We start from the raw sequence: 16,508 nt of genomic DNA, 5'->3' as shown, positions 1-16,508 counted from the left end.
AGAGGACACTCTCTAAAGTTGAAAGGGGATAGATTCTGTACAAACGTAAGGAAATTCTTCTTCACCCAGAGAGTGGTAGAAAACTGGAATGCTCTTCCGGAGTCTGTCATAGGGGAAAACACCCTCCAGGGTTTCCAAGACAAAGTTGGACAAGCTCATGCTAAACTGGTGAGACTGGACTCATTTGGAGCACTGGTCTTTGACCTTGGGGCCATCGCATGAGCGGACTGCTGGGCTGGATGGACCACTGGTCTGACCCAGCAGCAGCAATTTTTATGTTCTTATGTTTACTATTTTCCCTTCTCTGGAAAAGATTTGTTTTTACAAGGGTAAATCAAAAAGTAAAGGAAAAATACATTTAACAGCTTTAATAGAAGTAACTGTGAGCAATTGAACATATCCACATAGTCCCCAATTGAACAATTTCCACATAGCAATTGAACATTTTCCACATAGTCCCCATGCAAGATGATGCATGAGAAGAAGTTTTTCCAGATGCTTTCGAAACCAGGTGAGCACCGCTTCCTTTACTTCATCTTGCTTTGTCTTTTGCTCTCTGGGTCGCAGTGAGGCATTCATGTCTTGTTACCGGTGAAAATTCTCTCCAGAATACTCATATCTTCTTCGTACTGCCTCAGAAACTGGATTGCAACTTCCACATGCTGTTGTTTGTGCAGATCAGTAAGCTGTTTGGGAGCCCAGGATGTGCACACTTTCCTGAATCCCAAGTCTCGCTGTGAGAGGCACATCCTGTAAGCAGTCAGGCGGTGCCTCTCCTCCTCACCGGCATCTTGGGGCACACTAGTGTGCCACGGCACACAGTTTCACCAAGCTTTCGTTGAATTTATGTTCAAATCTATTTTTTTATTAAGTGAATAAGAAAGCAACAAATAACAACTACAACACTGAAAAGGGCTAAGCTTCCAAAAATACCCAAATCCGTGCAGTGTAAAGTCGTACAAAGCCAACAACCCCCCAGCCCCAACCTCCCCCCCCCAAAACAGCCCCTACCCCCACCCCCAACAAACAGAAGCTAAAAGACGTAACTTCCAAGTACCAAAGGCCCGTGTTCTGGTGGCCCCCAGCTGACCCAAGGAATCACCCATCCCTCCCTCAACAACCCTGAAGAAGAAAACTAATAAAAAGAAAAAAAAAAAAAAAGGGGGAGCGGTGCCCGAACCCAGGAGATGCCTAGAGCCACAGCCCAGCTAAACCAGGCTTTTGTTGAATTTAAAAGATTTCTTAACTGCATACAATTAGGCAGCTTTTCAAAAAAACAGTCATTAAAAAAACCCACAACATACAACATGTTATACAAACAATAAATATAGCAATTCTTTCATATCAGCCATTATTTATGGCAGTCAACAACATATCAATACAAGAACATTCATAATCCAGGATAGACATTTATTGAAATACTTCTACAAATAATGTCGTTTTTAGGAGTTTCTTAAACTTCTGAAAATCTACAAGAGCTCTTAGTGGTCCAGTCAACTTATTCCACAGCGTTACTCCCATGAAAGAGATAGTGGAAGACCTAGTGCTCTCATAGTGCACTGCTGAGAAGCCTGTCAGCGACAATCATACTGCCCCCTCAGATTGCAATGCTCTGCATGGCCTATAAAGTGCCATAGCTCGTGACAGATAACATGGGATCCCTTGGTAAATGACCTTAAACATCAACACTATTGTCCATAAAGAGTCAATATCCAATAGTGAATTTCCACAGGTTTCATGCCCTCTACCCAAAAAAAGCACACTACTGCACATTGTTCTTCGATAGTGCAATGTTGCAATGGAGCATCCATGTTTCTAACCTTGTGGCTGCCACACAACTAAAGGTCAAGCACTGCATTATGCATGGACAAATTATCCAACAGGAAATGTACGAGTACATATATTGAATTTCACTAGCTCTGTTCCAGTTATTGCGTAATTTAACAATTGCCTCTAATTTTTGATTCATCCTCATATATTAATACTTTCCACGTACTTAAATATTATATCTCCCCTGTCCTTTCTCTCCTCTAGTGTATACATATTCAAGTCTTCCATGTCTCTTCTTGTACGTCTTTTTGCGTAAGTCCCATACCATTGTCATCACCTTCTCTGGACCGCTTCATATTTTTAAAATATTCTTAGCTAGATACAGCCTCCAAAACTGAACACAATACTCTAAGTGGGGCCTTATCAACAACTTGTACAGGGGCATCAATATCTCTTTTCTTCTGCTGGTTATGCCTCGCTCTGTATAACCTAGATTCCTTCTGATTACAGCCATTGCCTAGTCACACTGTTTCGTCGCCTTCAGATCTTCAGACACTATCATCCCGAGGTCCCTCTGTGCATATCAGCCTCTCACGTCCTAGCACATATGGCTCCCTCAGATTTCTACTCCCCAAGTGCATCACTATGTACTTCTTTGCATTGAATTTTAGTTGCCAAACATTAGACCAGAATTCTAACTTCTGCAAATCCTTTTTCATGTTTTCCACTCCTTCTGGGGTGTCCATTCTGTTACAAATCTTGGTATTATCTGCAAAAGGACAAACCTTCCCTTCTAATCCTTCTGCAATGTTGCTCACAAATATATTGAACAGAATTGACACAAGCACAAATTTTTGAGGTACTCCGCTAATCACCGTTCCTTCCTTCAAGTGAATTCCATTAACAACCACCCTGACATCTGTCCATCAACCAGTTTCTAATCTAGTTCATCACTTTGGGTCTTAACTTCAGCCTGACAAGTTTATTCAAGAGCCTCCAATGAAGAACCGTGACAAAGGCTTTGCTGGAATCTAAGTAAATTACATCTAGTGCACGTCCTCAATCCAGTTCTCTGGTGACCTAATCAAAGAATTCAATAAAATTAATTTGGCACAATTTACTTTTAATAAAACCATGCTGCATTGGATCTTGTAGCCCATTGGATTCTAGGAAATTCATTATCCTTTCCTTCAGCAAAGCTCTAATTATTTTTCCAATAATCGAAATAAGGCTTACTGGCCTATAGTCATCTTTGTAAACACTTTTGTGAAGAGGGACCTCATCCACTCCTCTCCAATCTCATGGAGCCTCTCCCATCTCCAAGGATTTATTGAACAAATCTTTAAAAGGACCTGCAAGAACCTCTCTGAACTCCTTCAATATCCTGAGATGGATCCCGTCTGGTCCCATGGCTTTGTCCACCTTCAGTTTTTCAAGTTGTTCATAAACACTTTCTTCTGTGAATGGTGCGGTATCTACTCTATCTCATGTGTAACTTTGCTAGCCAATTGGGGTCTTTTCCAGGTTTTTCTTCCATGAACACAGAAGTATTTTGCCTTCCTCCTATTCTACCCATCATATCAACTCGGTTTCTCACCATGTCAAGCTTCTGAACAGACGGAGCCACTCGGGGCATAGAGCCTGTTAAGCTTGGATCTTCTAGTCTATTTGGCAATGGTCTCAACTCTGGGTGTAGCGGCTATAAGCGGATTACTTTGTTTTTCGTAGTTCTCGTCTGCTACAACAGCTCACACTCTCCAAATGTTCCACTTCGCAGATTTTTTCATTGGAGTCTTTTGCACCTACAGTGCACCTTATTCAGCTATTGAATTTCAGTGAACCTCTCTGGAAGATTCTTACATTGCCTCTTCTCAATCTGTCACAGATGTTATGTTTTATTGCCAGAAGATATCTTTCCCCATCGCCATACCTACACCCAGAATTGAGACCATTGCCAAATAGACTAGAAGATCCAAGCTTAACAGGGTCTACGCCCTGAGTGGCTCCCTCTGTTCAGAAGCTTAACATAATGAGAAACAGAGTTGATATGATGGGTAGAATAGGAGATCCATCTTTACAAGTTCTACACCTCTGATGGATTCTCGTTAGAAGCAGATATAAAGCAGCAGCAGAGGTGTCCCATGATTAGTAGGCTCTACACCAGTGTTTCGCAAACTGTGTGCTGTGGCACACTAGTGTGCCCTGGAGGATTCCAGGTGTGCCCCGAGATGCCGGTGAGGAGGAGAGGCACCGGCTGACTGCTTACAGGATGTGCCTCTCGCAGCGAGAGGCACATCCTGTAGTCATTCAGCCTGCGCCTGCCTCTCCACCTCGCCGGCGCCTCTGCTCCTTCTCCTCACCTCTCCTTCTGCAGCACTCCCTAAAGACAGTTATAGGAGGCTCAGGGCTGCGGCTGGAGGACATCTGCGCATATCCGATTGCCCTCCAGCTATAGCCCTGAGATTAGTGTGCTAGCAACTTAAAAAGTTTGTGTTGCACTTCTCTACACCTCTGACGTACAGGATTGTTCAACTATGAAAAAAGACTATAGCTATAGTGGATTCCTCCCAGTCGACTGAAGTCTGGAAATTCTGGCAGGCAGAGAAATGGAATATACTGCTTGAAACCAGCCATGTTTTGTATGAGCTGTTTGAAATAGAATGACAGAGTAGTTGAAATTGATAACTCTGTTAGCCAACATATAGATGTGGCAAACGCGGCATCTGAACTTATCTATAGCCCGGCCGTCACATTCTGGTGGTGTAGTGGCAGACACTCTGAAGCTGGAGGCTTTCAAGTGAATTTAACTAGCAAAGACTAATGTGACCATTGTAATTTATTAATTTCAGAACAAGATTGTATTCTGCTGAGGTTAGGTTGGTACCGAGGGAGATTATGGAAGCACCAGTACTGATCGTTGAACAGACAAGAGCAACAATGGTACCAAGGTAAACAGTGTTGGTAAAGAGTCTTGAAGTCAGAAGACGTTTTTCCAAATATTTTTTTAAAAATTTATTGATTTTTAAAATTTTTTTACACAAGAATCTACTTGCTAAAAAAATACAGATATGGAACAAAATAAAAGAAAAAAGAAGAAAATACTTTCTCAAAAAACAACAAACTTACCCCTTTTTCATAAGCCTCTAAAAGGCTTTTTTTTAAAAAAAATCGCTGGCCGCAGCGGTATTAGCTCTGATGCACCATCAGGAGTTCCAGCTCCTGCTCCTTCAGTTCAATCAAATTCTCAGCATCCTCCTAGCAAAGTCTTGCCCTCATCCGAGGCTGCTATTGACTGAACAGATATTGATTGTCACTCATGCAACAACATCCCTGTAGACGCAGGACATGGCAGAAGAGACAGATCTGGGTAAGTAAGCTGATATTCAGCCCCAGACACAACCACTCCTTCCGGCTGGTTAAACACAGGGCTAAAAACTTGCACGGTTTCTTCACTTGCTGTATTCCCGATGGCATATCTCTCAATCCTTTGTTGCACTGATGAGGGTGTATGGGCCTATGAGGAAGTAACATGAATAACACCCTTTCTTTTAGTTTGAAGCATAGTAGAGGATTAAACAAGGCTTCAAGAAACTGCAGTAACAAGGACGAGAGCAGAGCTCACCAGGAACGTGTTGCCATCTTGGCCTCTCCCCCATATTTCTAAGTATTGATAAGAAACTATGTTTAGGGCTGACCATCAAGTCTAAGAGAGGTGAGGGGCAGCCTACTCTTATGAGTGGAATTTTGCTCTCCAGGTTGACAAGACCTTGGAGTTTCCGAGCTCCCATTAGCAGTAGAAACATCCTCCTATTGCATGAGGGCAATCTGTACCAATAAGAATAAATGAGACATTTACAGTTTACTGGAGAAGTCCAAAAAAAGAGGAAAGAAATTCTGAAAAGAAGAGAATCATTTCCCGATGAAGATTTTAGATTTTAACAATAAGGCATTCTGATCTGGGAAACAGTGTTCCTAAGGAAGACACCAGTCACAACTCAGTGAACAAGACAAGGGAAGAGGACATCCTTGGTATGTAGTGTCATTTCCTTGCTATTCCAGTGTTATTAGAGAGCAGATTGATTAAAAAAATAAATCATTACCCCCTGAGGGACAAGCAAGTTGCAAACTCCTGGCTAAAACTAGGAAAGATGACTGCTCCCTTGAAGAAACAGAAAATGACAGCAGTAAAGATCATATGGCCTATCCATTGTGCCCATCTAAACTAACTCTCCAATCATTCATCCACCACAATTTCTGTAAAGAAATACTTCTTTAGATTATTCTTCCTTTACACTTATTCTATGACATCTCATTCCATAGTTTTCTTTCAACTGAAAAAGGCCTGTCTCCTGTTCATTAATATTATGAAGGTATTTAAGTGCCTCTTCTCATCGTCCTTCCAAATTATACAGACTGTATTTAGATTTTACTTTATGAGAAAGACAACTGACTACCCTCTATCCTGTTTACCGTATTTTCACTCATATACCGCGCACCCGTGTAAAACGCGCACACGGGTATAGCGCGCGGGGAACTGTAATTTATGTAAATAAATTTTTGTATACTGCGCACACCTGTATACCGCGCATGCTGCCCCGACTCTCCTTTAGCCCGCCCCGACTCTCCTCTGGCCAGCTCGACTCTCCTTTAGCCCGCCCTGACTCTCCTCTGGCCAGCCCACTCTCCTTTAGCCCGCCCCGACTCTCCTCTCCCCCTTGAAGTCCTGTCCCCACCCTGAAAGCCTGATGCCCCCCCCGACGTCCTATTCACCCCCCCCGCAGGACCGCTCGCACCCGCACCCCGAAGGACCGCTCGCGCTCGAACACGCACCCGCACCCCCACCCCGAAGGACCACTCGCACCCCCATAGCCTCCCCACTCCCCCCCATCATGTAGAAGTTTCCTACCATCGTCCTGCTGCTTCCTCTGCCGGCGGTCCTGCCCCTTCTCTTAGCCCTGCGTCTACGCTGCTTCCTCTTCCGGCGGTCCCGCCCTTTCTCTGACGTCAGAGCGGGGGTGCGAGCGGTCCTTCGGGGTGGGGGTGCGGGTGCGTGTTCAAGCGCGAGCGGTCCTTCGGGGTGCGGGTGCGAGCGGTCCTGCGGGGGGGGGGTGTGAATCGGACGTCGGGGGGGGAACTATGTAAAAAAAAAAGGGGATAACGCGCTCACGCATATAACGCGCATGGTTATACACGGTTTGTTAAATCGTGTATAACGCGCACATTATATGCGTGAAAATACGGTATTTCCTCACTTCCCGAAATCATAGGATTCCATAAATATCTAGAACTCAAGAATGTTGAGGGATGACAAAGAATGTAGTGCCTATTTGCTAGAAATGTTATGAACAGCAAAACAATAAAAAAAGGGTAAAACACAATCATTTGTAAATACATCATGTCATGTGTTTTACTCCTTTGAGGGCAGTATAGTAGCCATTTGCTACCTTAATTCATGTGCTGCTGTGCTTTGGGTCCAACCTTTACTTAATTAGTCATGTCCACACATGCTGTGGCCCAGCCTCTGTGTTTAACTTGAACTGATAACAGTGGGTCAAAGAGCACACAAGTTTGTGTATATAAGCTAAACTCATTTTTCAAAGAAGCTCTACTTCCTCTTTGTCCCAAATTAATGGCAGCTCCTGACTCTGTTTTATTTCTCAGTACCATCTTTCAAATAATTAGACCGTCAAAATTGTTGCGATATCACATATCTTAGACTGCCAAGTTTATCTATACTTCTATTAGTCTCTGTGGTAGTGGAAGCTACATTTTTTTATTCTTTCCAATCCAATCTTTCAACTACTGCCATAAGATAAAGCCATTTTGAGCTGATAACTAGACCATACACAAACCCATCCTACTTCTTTGTCTCTAACTTGTCATCTTAAATTTTCAAATCAATGTAAATCCACGGAATCCATGGAGCAAAGAATTGTATGTAGTCTCTCTCTAAGATATGTAATGAACTATATCAGATATGTTCCGAATTAATGAGGAAAGTCACTGTAGAGATAAGGGCAGGAAAAATTATGCTTTTCAAAGTTAGTGCTCAGCTATTGAGCTGAGAGGATATGCTTCACTAGATACAACTTTACAATATCTAGTACTCCTAATTCAATCATTTTGTAAACAATTGCAAACTTTCCACCAGAAAAATAAAAGGAAATAAAAAAATTGCTAAGGCAAAACTACTAATGCAACTCACAGGTGAAATCAATGAATCTCTCCTGGAGCAGAAGGTCATATCTATAAAAAAATGAATAGGCTTTTTATCTTAACATATTCTCCGGGTCATTGAAAAGGATGGAGATACTAAGTAAAGAGTTCAAATAGAGAACCTCTGTTGTATGTTACACACCTGAGACTTTTATTGAAGTTAGAAGCACTATTAAAAGTTTAACTGCAATCCTTAAAAAACATATACAAATACTAGCAAGGAAGCATGGGTTGCTGTGCCAATAGGCATGGTTCTTTTATTATCTTTAAAGTGCAAGAGAAATGGGGTGGTGATGTTCTCTATTTACTTTTAACTGCATTTCACGGCCCAGATTCCATTTGATATATCTCTTTATATATCATAATTCTCTAGCAAGTGTGATAAGTGCCCTCACCTCATTGCATAGAAATCACATAAGTGATGCTTTGAATAATGAATGAAAGCTCAATGTGCTTCCTTTGGGCTTTTGTTTGAGACAATTTCTTAGCTTCCTCTCTGAATTTGTGCATCATTAAGGCATAATCAACAAGTTATTTCTATATTCAGTGCTACACTGAACTTATCTACTACAATGGATTTCTCAGCTACATTCAAAATTCACTTTTTCAATTTGGAAGACTAAGGAATGATAAAACAATATCGTTCTACACAACATCTTTGACATATGTTTCCAGCCATTTATGAGATCCTTCTATAGGCATTGCTGGCCATGTCAATTAATGCTATAATTGTCTACAGCTACTAAATGACTGCAGAGTTAAATATGCTACTAAACTTTTTTGTAATAAGGATAAACAACGATAGGAATATTCTACAAAATAATGATGGAGTGGTAAGACTGTAAGAATGGAGAAACCACAGTACTGAAAAGATAAAGGTGGAAATGCCCAAAAAGTGCGAGTGCAAGCAGAGATGACAACAGAGCTTAAAAGATAAAAATGGTGATGATGGAGACCTTAAAGTGCAGAGATGGTGGCAATTTCAGGATAAAGGTGGAATGATTAAAAAAAAAAAAAAAAAAAGACGGAAAGAAGAGCTGCTACTACTACTTCTTATCACTTATATAACGCTGAAAGGCATATACAGTGCTGTACATTTTGACATTTATAGACAGTCCCTGCTCAGAAGAGCTTATAATCTAACTTGGACAAACATGATATATAGGGTTGGGGATGCAGAACCCAGGTGAAAGGAGTTAGAAGTTGAAAGCACTCTCAAAGATCTGGGCTTTTAACTGGGCCTTGCCAGAGATGGAGCCCGCCGTAGGGATTCAGGCAGTTTGTTCCATACCGCACAACAAAGCAGAAAGGACGGAGTCTGGAGTTGGCAGTTGAAAGGAAGGGCACAGATAGAAGGGCTTACCATCTGAGTGGAGTTCACGAGGGGCATAAAGCCTCTCCCAGGATGCATCAGTGAGGGGAAGGCCCGCCACTTTGAAGAGGCATCCCTCCAGCTAGCCATAGTAAATAAGGTAATGGGGTGGGGTTTTTTCAGAGGCACGGGGGGTGTTGGGGGTTACGTGGCAATGGGAGTAGGCATCTCTCCCACTGCTAGGGAGTGTCGGGGGGTATGTTCCGAGGTGGCAAAAACGAGTGGGCATCTCTCCTGCTGTGGGGGGGGGGGGGAGGTGCCAGGAGGGAGTCTCGATGTCGGCAGTGGGCATCTCTCCTGCTACTAGGGGGAAATCAGGGCAATGTATTGTGTGGCAGCAGGAGAAAGTGGACATCTCTTTTGATGCTGAGCGGATGTCAGGGGGTGCGTTGCTTGGTGGCAGGAGAAAGGGACCATCTCTCCTACTGCCGAGGGGGTGTAGGGAGTGCTGCTTGATGGTGGGAGGAAACGGGCATCTCACCCGCTGCTGGGGTGTTGTGCTTCTTGACTTTGGTGGCTCGATTTGTTATTGTTGTTGGTTTTCTTGTGTGTTTATTCTGCGCATATGCCCATCGCTATCACCAATGATAGGCACATGCAAATTTAGCCAACCTTTGCTACTCTCCGCTAACCTCATTTGCATCAGTGTTTTTTTTTTGAGAATGACTCACTTTTTAAAAATCACTACAATAATGGCTAGTTGGTTTTTAACACTCATTTTTGATAATCTAGCCCTGAGAGTTTGCTTCAGCCATCCACTAGCCTTTCTGTAAATCTAGTTACTTCCTTTCATCTTCATCTATGAATCCCTTTCCATTTCATGATGCTTGTCTTCTTTGTATTTACACTTTTGGATGTACAGTAGAATTTCAGTTATCCGGCACCCACAGGGATTGGTAGATACTGGAAAACACACACTCAATTCCCCCCTCCGTCCTGCCCCGAAGCACCAGCATGGCAGTGGTCCTGATCTCTTCATGGAGGTAGTTATGGGGTGGGCCATTAGTGTGGGCAGACTAGAAGGGCCGTGGCCCTTTTCTGCTGTCATTTTCTATGTTTCTATGTTTCTGACCCGCAAAGCCCTCCTCCCTCCCTCAAGCCCTGAAGTGGCAGAAGCAAGCGGCGGTTCTGAGCCCTCCACTGCCTGAATATGTAAATTGCTTTGATTGTAACTACAAAAAGGTGGCATATCAAGTCCCATTCCCTTTCCCCTAAAAGAAGCAACAAGAAACCAGAGATCAAGTGTTTATTTGAGTAGGATTTAGCATAGTAGAACGCCGGAGTATGAATATTCGGTAGAGCCCAAAATTAAATATCTGTATAATACCTCCCCTTTTCTTCAGAATATAAATGTTCGGCTATTTAAGTCTGCCTGCATGCTTCTATGATGAAAATCACTGACTACTTTGATAGCTGCCCTCTGGGCTGACGCCATTCAGTTTATATCCTATTGTTTCAAACAATAAGTAGCACAAACTTTAAAATGGAAAAGTTTGAGGATTAACAATGGCATTAACTATAACTGAATAAAGTTCTATGAAACTGTATATTAAAGTTGCTGCAGTTAAAAAGCTCATAGTTGGATCTTGGGATCGAGCTGGCAGTCCGCCGCAAGGCGAGAACAGCCTGTCCCAGCCCCTGCCTCTCAGCGCCTCCTCAATGCTCTTGACTGAGTATCCCGGGGATCTGAAGCATTTACTTTGAAAAAATTAGTGTTCAAAGCAGGCCGGTCGCCTGAATCCTTCAGCTAGGAATAATGGAATAGGACTCCGATTTCTATTTTGTTGGTTTTCGGAACTGGGGCCATGATTAAGAGGGACAGCCGAGGGCATTCGTATTTTGCCGCTAGAGGACTGGCGCAAGACAAACCAAAGTGAAAGCATTTGCCAAGAATGTTTTCATTAATCAAGAACGAAAGTTGGAGGTTTGAAGACGATCAGATACCGTCGTAGTTCTGACCATAAACGATGCTGACTAGCGATCCAACGGCTTATTCCCATGAACATAAGAATTGCCACTGCTGGGTCAGACCAGTGGTTCATCGTTCCCAGCAGTCCGCTCCCGCAGTGGCCCATAGGTCAAAGACCAGTGCCCCGAGTCTAGCCTTACCTGCGTACGTTCTGGTTCAGCAGGAACTTGTCTAACTTTGTCCTGAATCCCTGGAGGGTGTTTTCCCTTATAACAGCCTCCAGAAGAGCGTTCCAGTTTTCTACCACTTTCTGGGTGAAGAACTTCCTTATGTTTGTACGGAATCTATCCCCTTTTAACTTTAGAGAGTGCCCTCTCATTCTTTCTACCTTGGAGAGAGTGAACAACCTATCTTTATCTACTAAGTCTATTCTAGAGGTCTGCACGGGAACGGGGATCGCGGGAATTACGCGGTTCCCATGGGGGTTCCGTGGGAATCCCCCCTAACCCACGGGACTCCCACGGGGATGAAAGGCTTTGGAAGCAGGGTTCGTCCATATAATATAATGGACACGTCAGCCTTAGTAAAAGAGGGAGTTTATAAGTTAATTACCTGAATAGAAAACAAAAAAAGGGTTCCACCAAAGAGATTCCACAAGGAAAACAGCAAAAGAAACTGTGGAATTGATGATCCTGTCAGAATTGCTGTTTTTTATGGGGACGGGCGGGGATGAAGATAATTCCTTGCAGGGATGGGTTGGGACGGAGAGGATCCTGACGGGGACGGGTGGGGACAGAGAGGATCCTGGCGGGGACGGAGAGGATCCTGGCGGGGACGGGTGGGGATGGATGGGATTTCTGTCCCCGCGCAACCCTCTAGTCTATTCCCTTCAGTATCTTGAGCGAAACAAGAGCATTTGTGACTCAGCCAAGATCTGGGAACATCAGCTGAGTCATTCCTATAGCTTTCCAATACAGCTGTAAGCTGCCAGCACTACCATATTAGCAGGATTTGAAAGCTAAGTATCATAGCTTAATAAAATAAGCAAGCCTTGATAAATACTAATATCAGTAATGAACTGAGAATAGTAACTTCATTATAAGTAGTAGCTGATAGATCACCATCATTTTATGCATTAGTTAATAAAATATAACAAAAGATATAAAAAAACAATTAAAAGATAAAAATATAAAAAGAGTGATAAAAAGCAAGGCAAATAAGACCAATGATAGTTCACAATAGGTATAAGCATAAGCATCGCCTCTGCCGAGTCAGACCACAGGTCCATCATGCCCAGCAGTCCGCTCTCGCGGCGGCCCCCCAGGTCTTGGTAGGATTATTCCAAATCCAGACAGCTGTGAACACTTGAGGTTTTTCAGCCCAAAAAACATAAACCCTATCACATATATAAATAAATATTAAAAACAGTGGGTTTTGTGATAAAAAAAAAAACCCCCTCTCATATATACATCAACATTCAAGGGATTTTTTTTGAAATAATTATACCATCTGTCACATGACTACAGTACTTAGGTAATTGGAAGCACATTCTTAGAACACAAAGCCTGATCATACATACTCCTTTAAGCACTGCTTACCTGAAAAACCGTCAGATCTAGAACTGCAAAGCTGTTGAGGAAACGAAGGCTGTGTAATGCGACTTGGATAGTGTTCTGTGCATAACTGTCTTTCGGGCTTGGTATATTGAGATCAAAGGTGGTGCCATGGAATAGAATACAGTACAGCATATGTAAGGCTCCCACCAGATCAGAAGACTGAAGCACTCCTGTGAGGCCAGAGGGATCCTGACGGGGACTCTCAAATATATTCCAAGACCTGTCAAGGAAAACAGCAGCCTGGATAAACAAACTTACTTGAAGAACTGACAGAGCCCCCTCCCCTAAACTGCCTTGTCAATATGTAAGCTGCAGATAAGCAGAGTCCAGATATGTAAGTGAACCACTCCATGTTTATAGGTAGAGATACCTTTTAAAACACCAACAAAAGGATATTATAGTACAGGAAAGAAAAGGGAAACGGGACGGGACTGGCTTTCTGTGGTTACAATCAAAGTAGTTTACATATTATATACAGGCACTTATTTTGTACCTGGGGCAACGGAGGGTTAAGTGACTTGTCCAGAGTCACAAGGAATCGAACTCTAGAGATTTCACAACCCTTATAACACATCTGAAGAAAATACTGTATTTTTCGCTCCATAAGACGCACTTCCCCTCCCCCCCCAAAAAAAGTGGGTGGAAATAAGGGTGCGTCTTATGAAGTGAATACCACAACCCCCTCACCGTACCTTTTTGTACTCTCCCCCTGGTACCTTTTGTATTCCAGACGCTTCCCTTGCTGGACGGCTGCGTTAGCGACTTTTTTCTATGCCGGGCGCTTCCCCTGTTGGACGGCTATGGCAGTGAGAGGCAGAGTGGCGAACAAGGCAGGCAGAAGCTTCACGCGCGCCTGCCTGGTCCTGCGCCGCTGCAAGAATGGTTGCCGGCAGTTCTCGCAAGAACTGACGACAGCCATTCACGCAGTGTCGCGGGACCAGGCAGGCGCGCGTGAAGCTCGCGTCTGCCTTCTTCGCCGCTCTGCCTCTCACTGCCGCTGCGAAAAATACGGTAACTGCTAAGTTTCAAGGTGAGGGTGCCAGTTCTGTCAAGGTCAGTAAGACACTATGAGAATCATGGTATGTTTGCATTGCTCTTAGTATGAGAAGAAATGATGAGGCTTGAAGGTGTTTTGGAAACAGGGGGAGCCTATAGGTAGTTCCTGGAGGGGGGGCTTCTGTTTGGGGAGAGGGGAAGGAGAAGTGGGAGCTCCTTTGGTTCAAGGGGAGGGAATGGAGGCTGTTCCTTTTGGGAACTGGTCTGGTTTGGGCTTCAGTTTTGGCCAAAAGTGAGAAGCTGACAGAAAAAAAAGGTTTTGGTCACTCTTTACTAATAATCTTAGCCAGTTGGGTTCACGGATAGTAAAGGGAGACTACAGATTAGGATCTTTGTTTCCATGTCTGGATGATTAATTAAATATTTCTCTAGGGAATGGGGGAGATGAATGTCTGCACAGCATCATTTTGATGTTGGAGTTTATCTGATTTATCAAAAATTGTTGCATTTTAACCTAATCACTTTCTTTGGAATTCATACCTTTTTGTTCTCCCCTCCGGTACCTTTTTGTATTCCTGGCACTTCTCTCTCTGCCGCAGCCGTCCAGCGAGAGAAGCGCCGGGATACAAAAAGGTACCGGTGGGGAGAACAAAAAGGTACAGAGGTTCCTGCCAGGATTCAAAAAAGTAAAAAAGGTACGGGGGACCGTCCCTGCCTGCTTGCCACTAGGCCTGCCTGCCCTGTCCATATCTGCCTGCCTGCCCTTTGCCCTGTCCCGGCCTACCACTAGACCACCAGAGAAGGGACAGGGTTCAGAGCTTGGCAATGAGTGTGGGGTTGGGTACAGAGCCTGGCAGGGAGAATTTGGTTCAGAATGGGTTTTTTTTCTTGTTTTCCTCCTCTAAATTTAGGGTGCGTCTTATGGTCAGGTGCGTCTTATGGAGCGAAAAATACGGTACCTATGAGGATAAGAACGTTGTACTCGGGAGGCTATCTCTACAATGCAGACTTCTCTTGGGAACCAAATCCAGCAACTATCCACCAAATGCACTATGGCACTTCAGAAAATCTGGATCTAAAGATGACGGTAACAAGTTTAGAGTCTAAAACTAATGACTTTGAGACTAAGATAAAATCCCTGGAAGCAAAAGCTCTAACTTGGACTAAGGACAGTGCTAGTTTGCACTTTAAATAAGAAATAATGGAAAATTCTATCAGGAGATGTAATCTCCGGATTATTAATTTTCCTAAAGTCCATTTTATACCGCCCTTAGTGATGTTTAAGAGATATATGAGTGAAATTCTGAAAGTCCCTGAGACCTCATACCCACCTCTATCAAAGATTTATTACCTTCCTACGAAACTTACAACTCAAAAACCTGACCAGCAGAATGTTTCTGCTGATAGTTTGGATTTGACAAATTTTCTTGAGAGGTCGGATTCTGAGGCTCAGGTGTCAGCTACATTGATTGTACAGTTTGCTATTGACTCTGATAGGGAATGGATGCTTAAGATGTTTTTCAAGTACAAGGACATACCTTCCCTGATGAATACCATAAGAATGTATACAGATGTTTCTTGATCCACCCAGAAGAGAAGGAAGCAATTTCTTATATTGAGACTCCGGGCAATTCAGTTGGGGGCGACTTTTGTTTTAAGATACCTCTGCAAGTGTGTGATAACTTACAAGAATGATAGATATGTTTTCTTTGAATCACAACAGCAATCTAAATTTGTTTCAGCTAGAGAGCAATTGGCTTCTACTACATTAATTTTGCTGTTTCTAAGATAGCTCAAGGTTATTTGCTACTTGTTTAGAGCAGTCAGGCCTATACCTCTTTATTTCCTATTATTGATTTTCCTTTTTTTAGTTTCAGTTATATTTAAGCTACGTTCCCAATTATAGTAGACTAACTATATTACATTACAATAGGGATTTCTATTCCGCCATTACCTTGCGGTTCAAGGCGGCTTACAAAAGATTTATAAACGGGGGTTACAATGGGAGAACAATTGATTTACTAGAGTAGTAAAGAGTAGATCTTTTGACATTTCTCGGGTAGTTAAGAGTAAGGCGGTTTACAAAAGATTATAAAAGGGGGTTACAATGGAAGCACAATTGTCATTATTACTAGGGTAGTAAAGAGTAGATCAAATTTGTCATTTTTAGAGTTCTTAAGAGTATGTGAAGTTAGGGCTGTTTCAGGAATTTCTTGAAAAGTATAGTTTTTATTTCTTTTCTGAATGTCTTGTAGTTTGGGGTAATCATCAGAAGGTTCGAGATCTGGTTGTCTAGTTTTGCGGCTTGAGTGGCTAGGAGGCCGTCGTGTAGTTTTGATCATTTTACTTTTTTGATCGAAGGAGGTATGAATGGGGAATGTGTTTTTCTGTGTCTGGTTGTGGATGCTTGGATGAGGCGGTTGTTCAGGTAGGATGGGCTGTCTCCGTTTAGGGTTTTAAATAACATGCAGTAGAATTTAAATTGTATTCTTTCTTGGATTGGTAGCCAATGTGAGTTGATGTAAGCTTCTGTGATATGGTCATGTTTTCTCAATGAGTAGATGAGTCTCAAAGCTGTATTTTGGATTGTTTGTAGTTGTTTGGTCATAGTAGCAGGGCATGGGAGGAA

The 16,508-nt window shown here is 42.9% G+C and overlaps 1 protein-coding gene across 4 annotated transcripts in view; it reads right to left on the bottom strand.

Annotated features, from left to right (window-relative positions):
• SCAPER (S-phase cyclin A associated protein in the ER) overlaps window positions 1-16,508 on the bottom strand; it is a 392,992-nt gene that overhangs the window by 63,340 nt on the left and 313,144 nt on the right. For all 4 annotated transcript variants that reach the window (XM_033920795.1, XM_033920797.1, XM_033920796.1 and 1 more), the window contains one exon: window positions 12,866-13,103. In XM_033920795.1, coding sequence (XP_033776686.1) covers window positions 12,866-13,103 — 238 coding nt within the window. The remainder of the gene's footprint in view (window positions 1-12,865; window positions 13,104-16,508) is intronic.

This window comes from Geotrypetes seraphini, chromosome 14 (genome assembly GCF_902459505.1).
Source record: "Geotrypetes seraphini chromosome 14, aGeoSer1.1, whole genome shotgun sequence".
NCBI lineage: Eukaryota > Metazoa > Chordata > Amphibia > Gymnophiona > Dermophiidae > Geotrypetes > Geotrypetes seraphini.
The sequence above is the reverse complement of the archived record's forward strand: the minus strand, read 5'-3'. Positions and strand labels throughout refer to the sequence as shown.